Genomic DNA, 14,166 nt, shown 5'->3' with positions numbered 1-14,166 from the left:
GTAATGAATAACCCATTATTGTATATTTAAAATATTCAACTATCATGTCAAATAACTCATTAACTACCATACTTTAGGACATAAATCCCAACAGTACCAACATTTTCACATGTTTCAATGAAATGAGCAATATATTGCTTTGGACTGCCCTTCCCATCAAATTGTTGAAACTTATATGGCTAGTATTCAATTGACATTATTAAATTATCGATTCTCTTTGTATATGTTTTATAATACAAGAGAGAACTTTGAAGAGGACTATTGTATTGAGCCTCGATGGAGTTTGTAATTATATTTTGCAATTGTTGAACTAACAACGAAGCAATTGAAGTTGCATGTTGTTGTTGGCTTTCTTACAAGATTGTCTTCCCTTTGTCACTATCCTTGACAACAAGTGTTTGGCTTGATTTAACATCATCACGACTTTCGATGTGATTCTTTGGATATGTAATTTCACAATCTCTCTCTTCAACTTCCTTCATTGGCATGCTTAACGTTTTTCCTAGTTCAACCATTCTTTCTTCACTTGTACCCACGTCGACCATCATGACTAACATTATAATTGGGTCTGGCGCCCTTTTCACTTGATTGTTCATAAGACAAAGTATGTTTGTCGAGTATTGGACTTTCTTTGATTACAACTCCACCTTTTGGTTGCTTTGACAACTGTTCACATATATTCATCGCGACCTCAGAGAGTGGCAACTCTTCAAATTGGTGTATTTTCCTGGAGTGACTTCGAGTAATTGGTCTCATACAAAAATTGCTTGAAGTTTTGGAAGTATTGCCTTTAAAAGCCACGGCTTGTTTAAATAGATATTGCAAAATAGAAAGAGATGAAATGTAGAGAGGTCCCACCAGACGTGATAATTTGTTCGCACGAGATTTTCGACGAAATTTAATTAGTCGAAATTAAACTTTATATTTGTATTAATTTAAGTATTGTATAGTGAGTACAATCTCTAATATTTGATCATTCGATGCTTTCTATTTGAAAAGTAAAGTCTAATGTTAAACTTGTTGATCTTTTTAGATGATCGATCTGTAGAATTTATGACTCGAAGAGCTCTAGAGAGTCTCTTGATCTTCTAGAAGTCTTTTGAACTTTAGTCTTTAGATCTCGTGAGGAGTTATATTCTTCCAATTTGGAGCTTTGAAATTTCGGTCTTCAGAATTTTAGCTTTCAGTTCTTCCAACCTCCTTTAAATGAAGGGAAAAAACCTCTCTATTTATAGAGGATTTCCATGGGCCTTATATAAGCTTAGACCCAGTTGCTTTTGGCACAAATATTGGGTTTGAGCCCAAACTTTAATTTGGCTCAAAATTGATTTGAATTGGGTTAGGCCGAACGACTTTAATTACTCGATCAATCCAATTTATAATTTCTACAATGGGGTTGGACTTTCATTATAATGATGTGACAACTCGTGATTAGTCGAAATTTCTTATTCAACAAATTGATTTTGTACAATGAAAAGTATTTTCGTAGAGAATTTAAAAATAACAAAAGTGATTTTAATAATTTTAAAATTATTTTCAAACACGATTATCAAAATTTTACACTCACTAAGGTGAATAGGGCAATATAGAAAATTGACACGTTTTAGTGCTACCCCTATCTAACAATGTAGACGGTTATCTCCATTATTTACAAAAATGAGGACCAACAACATTATCATCGTGAAATTAAGGTAATCTGTAATAAAACGTGTCTTTACTTTATTATTAAAAAAGAAAAAGAAAAAGAAAAAGAAAAAGAAAAAGAAGGAAAAATCAAGTTCTACTGAAATTACATCGTAAAGTGGGGCTGCGTTTGTCAAACGCGAGTGAATTTGCTAGGGTTTAAACAGTTGGGTTGGGCTTCGTGGATGGCATAAGGGACAACAAAGCCCTCCTCCTCGGCTGCTCACTTCGCTCTCTGAATCCGGCACCAAAGCTCAGCAGCTAGCCGGTACACCCATTTCTTTTCCACTCAGTATCGGCAATGCCTCCCAAAGCTTCGAAATCCAAGGAAGCTCCAGTTGAACGACCTATTCTTGGCCGTTTTTCTTCACATCTCAAGATTGGAATTGTATGTTCTTGCTTCGATCATTTTGTTTCTCTTTTAATTATCTGGATTATAGTGGATTCCCAGTCATGCATTGATTGATTGCTTGGAATGGCTAAGAATGAAATTTCATTGAACTGTTTATTTATCCCGAATATTAATCCAGGATGCGAGTGCTCATTATGATGTTCTGTTATGAGACTACGCGGTTTATAGTTTTCTAGTTTACGAAGTTGATTGAGTTTGTTTCTTATTAGTCTTTATTTATTCATTAACTTAGCTTTTGATTGGTTTAGCGTATGTTTGGAAGTTATGCATCTTCTTCTGCTTTTAAAACTCTGGATGGACCTGGCTTTTGATACTCTCTGCACTTTTTCTGAAAGGCTATTATTGTTGTTAACTACTGATTATTCATCTTTTCAGTTTTGTGATTGGTATTTGTTTGAGATTTCAGGTTGGATTGCCTAATGTTGGCAAATCTACTCTTTTCAACACACTCACAAAGCTGTCCATACCTGCTGAAAATTTCCCTTTTTGCACTATTGAACCTAATGAAGCCAGAGTAAATGTGCCTGATGATCGGTTTGAATGGCTCTGCAACTTATACAAACCTAAAAGCGAGGTTTGTTTACTGTTTCCATTTTAAGTCAGAGATGGAAAGTTGTTCTTTATTTTAGTTACGTCTAGTAGAATCGAGAATTTGTAGAGATCCAAGTGCTAGTAAGTAATGTTCTGTGCAATACTAGACTTCCATATGCATGTTGAGCTCTAAAGCAGTAAAATAATTGCACAATATCTAAACCATCAATAATATTGTCATATAAGTTTGTTATTTAATGCACCGTTCCATCCGCTTGATTATTTTTGTTTGATCAATTTGATCAATTATTTTTTGTGAAAGAATAATCTTCTATGACAGTTATAACTAGGAGTTTCACGTGATAAGATTTCGTTGCGGTGTCAAAGTTTTGACAGAAGTTCATAAAACATGAAATTGGAATCTTGTGCTAAAGTACAAACCCCATGCACAGGAAGATTCACTATCATAGTAAGAGGTCTGCAAGCCCCGGAGGAAGGCATAGGTGTTTGACGGTTGATGATATTTAGGAGCATTGAATGATTTGCCCTATCCATTTTCATCTCTCTCATAGCTCTATTGTTGTTTTCAAACTATCCTCTTACCCCTAAGAATGATAGTTCTTCTCAAAGAAGCGTGTTTCAGCCTTTACGGTATATCTTTGGGTTGAAAAACGTGATAAATACATTGGATTCATTATTGAATCTATGAAGTCCATGGACAGGGAAGAAAATGTTGTTATATGGTCTTTTAAAGGTGGAAAAAGGGGTTGGATAAGTTTCCTAGGCATGATGAATAACTTCAATGAAAACCTGCCATTCTTGTTTATTCTGGTTGACCTTGGAGGAGGCGATCAATTTGGATGTTGTTAAAATTATTACATGCAAATGCTTCAACTATGATGTTGAAAATCCTTCTTTATTCTGCTCGATCATGAAGGATTCGATCGATTCGGAATCCCTTTCCTCAACATTTACAGAATCTCAAATGCCAAGTCTAATACTGTTCAAAATGTGTGGAATGGAAATGGTCGGGACTTGGGGCTTAGAAGAAACCTCTTTGATAGGAGTTGGATGAATGATGAAGATTAGCCTTGCTGCTGGAGCCCTGTATTCCCAAGTTGCTCTAAATAGTATCAACACCTTTGCTATGGTTCAAAGAAGATTCGCTAGCTTGACTTTTTCCCTGAATATGTTTGTTATGTGCTGCAGTAGTGAAGAATCGATCAGCCATTTGTTACTCCATTATGCTTTGCTGAAAATGTGCGGAATCAGTTTAGACAGTTGTTTGGACAGCAAGGGTGTTTTCCTAAGTCCATGAGCTTGTGGTTGCATGAAGCTCTTGCTGGTGGGTTTGTGAAAGATAAGTCTAGGGTTCTTTGGAAGAATGTTGTGAGAACTATTTCACGGCTCATTTGGAAGGAAAGAAATGTGTGGGTTTTCTCTGATAATTCTTGTTCTTTGTCCTCTTTTTGTGATACAGGTTGTTTTGTAACCACATCATTTTGGTACCATCAATTTAGACTGGAAAGTCTTTTTGTAATCCTTCCTTTGAGGAAGGGGTTGTCTTGTCCCCTTGGCACTTAGGTTGTTCTTTTGTGGCTTCTTGCCCTTTTTGAATGAATTCCTTTGCATCTCATAAAAAAATGACGTTGAAAATTGTTGGCATGATTTCATTGGCCTAAATGATCACTTAACCCTTGCAAATTGGATGGAGCCTTGCTGTGGGTGATCTCATTTACATTTGGTTACTCTTCATAAATAAAAATTGGATTACTGTCAATGATTTGTTTTTCTTATGAAAAATTAGATGTTACTCTTTGTAAAGAAACCATGTTTATCCCCCTTATGGTGGTTGGATGCCTAGTGGTATTCAAATTCAATTGACATTTGGATTTATGGAATTGGGATTCTTTCAAAGCTATCAATGAAGCTAGAGGAGGTTTTGTTGAGGTTGTTAAAAGGACTCAAAATAAGTCGCACTTCTGAAAAGCCCTAATCAAAGGTGGAGGTACTTTTGTGGGTTTCTTTCTGAGTTGGAATTTCTCAACCCTTTGCTCTGGTACTTTGAAAGGGATTCTGGAGAATTTGCTTTTTAGAATTTATCATACGAACAAAATTCTTTTACATTTTTATTTAGCAATAGTACTATGTTACTTTGTACAATATCAAATTCAATTTAGGTTTTTGTGTTACATCATTCTGAAGTAATCTTAATGTATAGGTTTCGGCATTTCTAGAAATCCATGACATTGCTGGGCTGGTTCGAGGAGCTCATGAAGGACAGGGGTTGGGCAATAGTTTCTTATCGCACATCCGTGCTGTTGATGGCATTTTCCATGTTTTACGTAAGATGTCCACATCAACCATGCCCTATACTTTGAAGTTTTGTTGCTTGTTTTCAACTGATTGCATTTATAACTGATTTCATTTATAACTGATTTTACATTAATCATTCTAGATGAGGATACATCAATAAATTTATTTCTTTTAGAAAAACATTCTAGGGTAAGATGTCCACATCAACTGTGCCCTGTACTTTGAAGTTTTGTTGCTTGTTTTCAGCAGATTGCATTAATAACTGATTTAACATTCTCGATGAGGATACACCAATAAAATTTGTTTCTTATAAAAAATAACATTCTAGATGATGACAGTTTGATTTCATGCACAGCAAGCATTAAACCTTTTCTTTTCTTTCTAGGTGCATTTGAGGATGCAGATATTATCCATGTTGACGATACAGTGGATCCTGTTAGGGATTTAGAGGTTATCAGCGAAGAACTACGTTTGAAGGTTTGCCTTATTTTGCAATTTTGGTTGTCTTCTAAATTTGAATGTCGGTTTTGAATAATTTAATTTTTATAATTTACTGTCAAGTTGAGAACAGGAAATGCTTTGCACTCTCAAAAATGAGATATTTTATTTGTTTTAAGAAGTAAAACGAAATCTAAGGTCCCTCTTCTATCATGCCATCACCTAGTAGCATGGATGACATTACAATTTACATGTACCACGGATCTAATGTTTGACATCCCCTAACATTAAGTAGAAGATACTTGAATTACGTTGCCTCCTCTAAATACCAGTTATACAAATTTACAGTGCCTGATATTCTATAAAATAATAAAGTTAATTGTTTCTTGTACTGTTTGCAATATATATATATATATAAATATATATAGTCTTTTTTAGTAGGAGGGAGAGGGGAGCGGTTCATCTTACTTTCTTGAACTTTAGACATGCAAACATTGCTGGGTATCTTAGGTGCTTTATGGCTTGGACATTTTAGTTGAAAAAACATGCTTTCTCCCTAATTTTTATTTTTTTTAAATGTTATTGTCATTTCTCCTCCTGATAGCACCTCTGAAAATGTCTTATTCATTAAAAACTTGTGCCACACCCAGGATATTGAATTTATTAAAAATAAAATTGAGGATCTTGAGAAGAGCATGAAGAGAAGCAACGACAAGCAGTTGAAGATTGAACTTGAATGTTGCCAAAAGGTGTGGTTTACATATTTGGAATTCTGTTATTCTTTTGATGTGCTTTCTCTTCATCTACGTTCTGGTCCAATGTACTTTTTTGTACTCTTTAATATTACCATAGTCACTAATTGAAGGTTAATTGAAATTGATGAACAAAAACAATATTATTAATGCTCAAGAAGCTAAATTGATAAATGTAATTACGTTTTCAGGTCAAGGCATCACTTGAAGAAGGCAAAGATGTTCGTTTAGGTGATTGGAAAGCTGCTGATGTTGAGATTCTCAATACTTTTCAGTTGCTCACGGCCAAGCCTGTTGTTTACTTGGTAAGTCTTATCACGTTAACAAGTATCTCTGTTATTATAACATATACTTATTGGTTCTTTGTCATCTTTATACTTTTACTAGATAATCATATCATTTTCAATTCTAATCTGTTATATTGATTAAAATATGAATGTTTTCCCAAATTCCGTGTCTTAGTTTTGTTATGATGTCTTTTATTATTTATTCTTCAATTGAATATCCAAAATTTTAAAGTATGTGTTTTGTAGAAGTAGATTGCTCTTTTTCTTTTATTCAGAAACTGAAGGACCTCAAGGACTATTTAAACTTCGATCAACTATCACTCTTGGTAACATTAATTAAACTCAAGAGACTAGCGATGCTAAGGTCATTGAAAGGCTGGATGCTGTGGAGGAGGAAAGAGGCCTTAGCCAAGATGACCGAGTAGCCTTTAGTGTGGGCCTCCTCCCAAGATCTCTCAATCCTGAAACCTAGGTTGTTAGAGTGAAGCACTTGGCCTCCTCCCAAATAGAATACAAAATCTTTTAGCAGATCATAGAAATTCCAATAAAATAAATCTATGCCTTCAAACCCAACTGCATGATACAAAGACAATTCTAAGTCCTTTCTGCCATATCAAGTTTTATTGTTGTCTCAGAGGTTGAACCATGTAAACCTATAAGATTGGAATTAGATAGATGCTGGATTTTGACATTTGAAGTCAATTATGGTGCTGTGGAAGTAATTGGTTTTTTTTTCCCTCATTGATTATTCAGTAGCCGTATGCAGCAATACTTATTGATAAAGCTATGGACGATCTGTTTTCTACTCCTATAATTTCTTCTAAAATGCTTTTATGACCTGAATGATATTTTGATTGTGCTCATATTTACATTTTGTAGGTTAACATGACGGAGAAAGATTACCAAAGAAAAAAGAATAAATTTCTCCCAAAGATTCATGCCTGGTACATAATCTATATTTTGCTGTATATCTTTTCTCATTTCCTACTACCGCCTTGTTCATGTGCATGCAAATGTATGTACCGTCAGATTAATTTATTAAAGAAACAATCACCTAATTGGTTTTTGAGGTTTGAGTAGTAGGTCTAATGGCCTGTTTAGTCTTCAGTTTCAAAATCTTATACATGGAAAGAGGGGAATGTTGAAAGGGGAAAAGAAAAGGAAAGCCCAAAAGGAAATGGAAAACAAGCAATAAACTAAAACCCAGGTGGGGAAGAGAAAGATCTTTGTCGGGGGTAAGTGAAACAGGGGAAGATTGAAACATTGAAGAAGCACAGAAGAAGATGTAAGAAAGGCATGATGTCTTTGCCCATTGGAGCTTCCGACATTGAAGGGATGAGCTTCATTGCTCAAAAAAAAAAGAGAAAAAGAAAAAGAAAAAGAACTTAAGGGCCGAAAGTGAGAGACGGAGAGGGTTTGAGGAGAGGGAAAAAGGTGAGGGAGAAGGGGATTTGTGAAGGTGGGGTCATGAGTCTCACCATCGTTAAACAGTGCTCATCGGAGATGAGAGAGCTGAAGGGTGGGGAGGTGGGGGTGCAAGGAAGAGAGAAGATAGAGGATTCTTCTTTCTTTCTTTCTTTTTTTTTTTTTTTTTCAATAGTCAAATCATCTATTTTATTATAAGATATGTCATGCCATTTTCTGTTAAGTTGCTTCAGGTGAAGGCTACAATAAACTGTTTCCTAGATTTTAGGGATGGAGGTGTAAGATTTTGAAATCTATGGACTAAATAGACAGACCTATTACTCAAACCTCATGGACAAAAAGGTAGTTTTCCCTTTATGACTTTCGTGGAATTTGCTTGTTTTTTTTTGTTAATAATGTGCAGTGTCTGCACACGTTACTTCCTGATAGTTGCTAACAAATTAGAAAAATATTGCTCTTGATTTTGTTTTAACATGCTCAATGTTAGATTTTATTGATCCCGCAGTTTTATGCAGTTTTATGCTTGCTATTCTATCGGTGGTATTTATTATTCACTTAGTTTTCCCTGTAGATCATATAATCATCATATAATCATAGTTTGGTTTCTTCTTTCCAATAGAACAAATTTAATATACACTGTCTTGGCTCACTTACCCAATATTATGCTTATCATTTCCTTTGATATTTTATAACTAGAAGTTTTGTTTTTTTATCCCTCTCCATTTAAAAGTCTACGTATTTGAATTAATTTCTCATTGTCTAATACATGTGCTATTTATTTATTAAGAAAAGTGCTATTTATAGATTGAACTGCACGCAGAAAGCAATGTGTTTTATGTTAATGTCCATTTTTTTCCAATGAAAATGTCCATTTGATTCCTTCTCTCTGCTTTCCTCCCAGTATGATGCTACTTGGACTTGCATTTTAATTCTCTTCAAGTTCATCTGGAATTTGCTTGTTACAAATAAAATAACCCTTTCCTAATAACAGGGTGCAGGAACATGGTGGTGAAACAATCATTCCTTTCAGTGGCGTGTTAGAAAGAAATCTTGCAGATATGTCATCGCCAGCTGAAGTAGAAAAGTATTGTGAAGAGAACAAGATTCAAAGGCGAGTTTCCAGTCTTGGCTTTGTAGTGCTAAGGACTTTTNGGGGGGGTTTGGGAATAAAATAATTTAGTACTAATTACGAACATGGCATCAAATAATGATTTTAGTATGTTGATCTTCTTAGGACTCTCAGTCCTCCATATTATCCGCACCACAATGAATCATTTTGTAAGGGCGTGGAAGAAGCTAACTTTCTTGTCAAAGATATTAGTGTAAACAGCCCTGAGGGTTCCAAAGACCTTCCTTGAATGTGTTGAAGGGGCAACTTTAAGAGATGAAATAGTACTCATAAGAAAAACAAAGTCAGTGATCGGCTGTCTAAATGCAATGTTCCTTCATAAAGTGAAAGAATCCCTTACTTTTGCCACAGACACACTAGGAGATGGAGAAAGAGAGAAAAAATGTGGAAAATAGGTCCTTAAAAGATGCACAAGCCCAATTATCCTTCCAAAAAGAAATCCAAGTGCCCTTGCCCAATTTAAATGTAGCAAGAGAATCCACTATCTTCTAAGTGAATACAATATTGTACTTGATTGACGTGTATGGAAAAGTACTACGAGTTCTAGTTCACGCTACAGTGATTTTTTATTTTCAAACAAACCCATCTACTCTAATTAAATAAATTGCTTACCCACATACGTATTCTGTTGGCATACAATGTGAATATCTATGCTAACAAGAATATGATTGAGGAAGGGGAAAGAAAACCTGCCCAACTGTAAGACTAAACAGTGTTACTTTCACAATGATTTTGAAGCTTCACATTGTATAATAATGATTTGATGCAGCACTGAACATGATTAACATTGTTGCAGTGCCCTTCCCAAGATCATAAAGACTGGGTTCTCCGCGATCAATCTCATATACTTCTTCACTGCTGGACCTGATGAGGTAAAATATTTATCATAATTATTTACATGTACATATGCTTTATGCTTGTATAAATTAAAAGTTATTCTAATATTACAAACATTATTACCATTTCTTGCCTTTGATGGTTGAAGTAGTGAGTATCGATGTTTTCTTTGGTTCTATATATATGAATGAGATTAGAGCCCTAGGACTTAGGAATACAACACTAAAGAAGCATGCCTTCTCTCTGCTGAGGATGATAATCTTGTAGACTTGTAGTTATCCAAATTATGGAAATTATTTATCTCTGGTGTTGAACAGGGTTAAATTCAAGCTTTGGGTCAGCTTTCCTCACTGAGGTCTACCCCCGTATCTTCAATAATTTCTTATTTGGGTAATTCTTATTTGCTCAATTTCCATTTTTACGCCCCCTCGTCAGATGGGGAAGCTTTCGACGTGTTGGCTCTAGTCACTCTTTTGGAGAGGTCCATCTCTGCTCGCCACTGGGGCAATGGAGATACTCGTTTTTGGTCACCCAATCCCTCTAAAGAGCTTTCTTGTCATTTTTACCTTCTCTCCTGGGTACACATAACACTCCTAGAAACCCTATATTTTCCTTGTCATGGAAGATAAAAATCACCAAAGAAGATTAAGTTCTTTGCTTGTCTGGCTTTACACGGGAGAGTCAACCCTATGGACTGCGTTCAAAGACACTTTTCCTTTAACCTTGGGCTGTAGTGGTCTATTCTTTATAGGGAGCCACTTGAGGATTTAGATGCAAGTTTGCACTATTGATTTAGGACTTCTTTTCGGAGACATTGGGTCTGTGTCTTATGATAATATGGTTCTCATTTTATGATGGACGTCTTATTCTATCTGGCTTCTGAAATAAGGGTGTTGTACCATTTGGCTGGCTGGTTTTTGCCATTTTACGAAGGAATGAGAGAAATTTTAGGGTACAGGAATGAGAGGTCATTGAAAGAGGTGTGCCCCTTACCGAGTTTAATGCCTCTCTTTAGACATTTGTTTCAAAGGACTTTTGTAATTATCCTCAGAGTCTTATTATATTGGAGCCATTTTCTTTATCTTGTTAGATGTTCAGGTGCCGTTTTGGGCATTGTTTTTTTGTATTCTCCAATTTTGTACCCTTATTCTCAATGAAAGCATGGTTTCTATAATAACAATAACAATAATAATAATTCTGTTCAAGTAGAGGATGGTTGTAATGAGTAATAATGATATTTAAGCCAAAGTATTTATTTTATGATGTCCTCTCTCATCCCAAAGTAGACGGTAGTAATGGCCATGAGCTATGACATATACATCAAAGTTTCATGATGTACTTTTCTCCCATGCCTTTCAGATGAGTTTCCAAGTTCATAACCAGGTTTGACCAAATCTTAGGGGTGAAAACTAGATAGATTCTGTCAGTTCTGGAAATTTAACTACTGAAATGATTGGTTCTTTACACAATGAACTAGATAACCAAACCAAAAGACTTTAAATTCTAATTGAATTAATCCGATTGGCTCAGTTTTTCGTACTTGTTTTCTATGTTTAACTACTGAAATGATTGGTTCTATGTTTTTCGTACTTGTTTTCAAGTCTCACCCCTTCCTTTTAAATAGTTTACTCACCGTCCTAATTACCCAAAATAATAATAATAATAATAATGATAATAAAATTTTAATCACTATTAACAACGTCAACCTAATTTGACTAATTTTGTTTGGTTTTATTTAATTTGATTGAATTACTTCTCCCAATTACTTGATTCTTTTGTCATAGTATACAACACTTGGCTAATTGTCTTGATTTAGTTATCACCTCGCAGGTTCCCCCCATCCCCCATTAATGGTTGTTTACTGTTTATGAGATTTCTTCTATCTTTTCATGTAGAATACCTTCTGTTCGTCTCCTTTGATTGCTGCAAATGTGGCAAATTGTGATTGTTTGCTATCTAAGTCTCCTATTTATTGCTGTCATAACTTTTAGCTTGATCTAATCCTGAATATATGTACCTTTGCAGGTGAAATGCTGGCAAATTAGGCGACAGACAAAGGCTCCTCAAGCTGCAGGGACAATTCATACGGATTTTGAGAGAGGGTTCATTTGTGCCGAGGTTATTCTGAGCCTTTGTTGCTTATGTTGTATTTAAACATAATCGTAAATTCAACTGTCAGTAAACAGAGCCCTCAAGTTTTGGCCGTGTGATTGTTAGATCGATTGGGCTTTTTGACCTTTTTCATGCCTTTGTTGGTTTTTTATTTCTTCTTTTGATATCTTTTTTATATTTGATTTTTTTTTTTTATTTTGTAACTTTGAAATTTTTGTAGGATATTATCCTAATTTTTATGTTGGTTTTAGGTCATGAAATTTGAGGATCTCAAGGAACTTGGCAGTGAGACGGCAGTCAAGGTACATATGTATATTCAATCTTGATTCTTGCTGTATTAGAAACTAGAATTTGGATTTGAAGCCTGAATTTTAAACGGGTTTCCGACAAATGATAAAAATATATATGATATACCATAATTAATCATCAATCAATTTCTCTCCATATTTAACAACTTACAAAAAGCAACTTTATCATTTTTTTTTTCGAGTTCAAAGTTCAACAAAATATAGAGGTGAGGAATTCAAACTTTGAGCTTTCGGTCCAGGGGTAACTTTAATCAGTGAGCTATGGTTGGGTTGAATATTTTTACACAACTTCAAGGGGATTGCATTTTGTATTAGAACTCAATCTCTAATCAAAATAAGTTCCAACCCGAACCCGAACTGAGTAATGACACAATGACATGTCTATCATATTTATCCTTATTTTATCTGGAGTATGGAAGACTGTATCTATTTTACCTCCCTCCCGTCATTTTACAGGCTGCTGGAAAATACAAACAAGAAGGAAAAACTTACGTGGTCCAAGATGGAGATATCATATTCTTCAAATTTAATGTTTCAGGCGGTGGCAAAAAATGAGTCCCCATATAACGTAATATCGATCCTCTGTACTCTTAATTTATTAGATTTCTCGAGTTCTTCCCTGCCTTTCTTTTTTGGTTATGATAATGTCTTATTAAATCAACCCTGAATTTTGGACTTAGAGCCTGTATTGAGTTGGTCTTTAATATAAAGAAATTCTTCTATTTCTGAGTTCAAATTAGAGAGAGAAACCTGCTTGATATTTTTGTTCTTCACATTTATCCTTTAGCAGTATGCAGACAAGACTATGGCCCTTTTAGTCATCTCTTAATTTTGGTTCTCTTCGTAATCTTTTAACTTTCCCATCTGAATAAAATCATATGTTTAGAACAAGTCGATGGTGGCAGCTTCCTTGTCGGAATTGATCCGACTCGAGAAAATGTTGTGGCTCGGACATCTCAAATTTTGTGCTCATGGTATTAAATTTTCATTGACATTTTGACATTTTTGTTGATGTTTCTATGAAATCATGGGTTTAACTTGTTTAAAATGTGTAAATTGTTTGTTATTATTTTAAATGTTTTTTTAAAATTTTTTTTTCAGAAATATTCATTTGACGTCATTTTATTGATATTTTCATCAACATTTTGTACCATTCAACATTTTAAACTTCAAGAGGATTAAAAAAAAAAAAAAAAAAACTTCTACAATCTTCTTATTCCATATGCCTAAATTTGTATCCTTCTAACTCTTTTAACCCTTATTTCAAGTTAATTGGAAAAATCACGGTTGACTTTTAAGGTTTTTTTTATATGGATGTGCTTTCAATAAGATTTTATTGAAAGGGCGGTTCTAAATTTTGTCCTCTCTCAAATTTGCTTAGTTTAGTTCTCTTCCCATTTCAATTCATTATATAATCACGATAAAAATAACTTGTTTGTATCAATATTAATCTTAAATTTTTAATTTTATCAAATTACAATTCAAACTTGAACAAGTATTGCGATGTTAATCCTAGAATTTAGTCTTTGACCCTCGAAAAAGGTTTTGTTTCAATATGCATTGAATTAATTATAAAATGTTTCATAGTACAAAATCGATAAAATTTTATAGAAAAACAATACTAGAACAAAGTATTTTTTTTGTTTAGAACAAAGTATTTTTTTTGTTTGTTGACATTTAAAAATTGTGGTAAATTTATTCAATAGTTAATTTGTGCATTTAAATTGATGGTTAAAAGTACAACACATTTAAATTTAGTGTTGAAAATTGAAATTGATTTTCTTTTCCCCCTTTAAATATATCATGTTAATCTAATTTATTCTCTTCTTTTAATTACTATTTAAGAAAACCAGCAAACTGCAATATAGAAGTTATTCTAACACGAAAGTTCAAACTACTAAGATTGTCTAAAAAATAATAATGGTTATACGTAACA

At 34.1% G+C, this 14,166-nt stretch overlaps 1 protein-coding gene across 1 annotated transcript; it reads left to right on the top strand.

Annotated features, from left to right (window-relative positions):
- The first annotated feature begins 1,808 nt into the window (after positions 1-1,808).
- Positions 1,809-12,969, top strand: LOC120083334 (obg-like ATPase 1). Its single transcript, XM_039039051.1, has 12 exons — positions 1,809-2,071; positions 2,502-2,669; positions 4,848-4,971; positions 5,328-5,419; positions 6,031-6,129; positions 6,324-6,437; positions 7,299-7,363; positions 8,836-8,955; positions 9,770-9,845; positions 11,836-11,928; positions 12,174-12,224; positions 12,687-12,969. The coding sequence occupies exons 1-12, from the start codon at positions 1,985-1,987 to the stop codon at positions 12,783-12,785; spliced, it is 1,188 nt and encodes a 395-aa protein (XP_038894979.1). The 5' UTR covers positions 1,809-1,984; the 3' UTR covers positions 12,786-12,969.
- Positions 12,970-14,166: the final 1,197 nt, after the last annotated feature.

This window comes from Benincasa hispida, chromosome 8 (genome assembly GCF_009727055.1).
Source record: "Benincasa hispida cultivar B227 chromosome 8, ASM972705v1, whole genome shotgun sequence".
NCBI classification, from domain to species: domain Eukaryota; kingdom Viridiplantae; phylum Streptophyta; class Magnoliopsida; order Cucurbitales; family Cucurbitaceae; genus Benincasa; species Benincasa hispida.
This window is presented reverse-complemented; position numbering and strand designations above follow the sequence as displayed.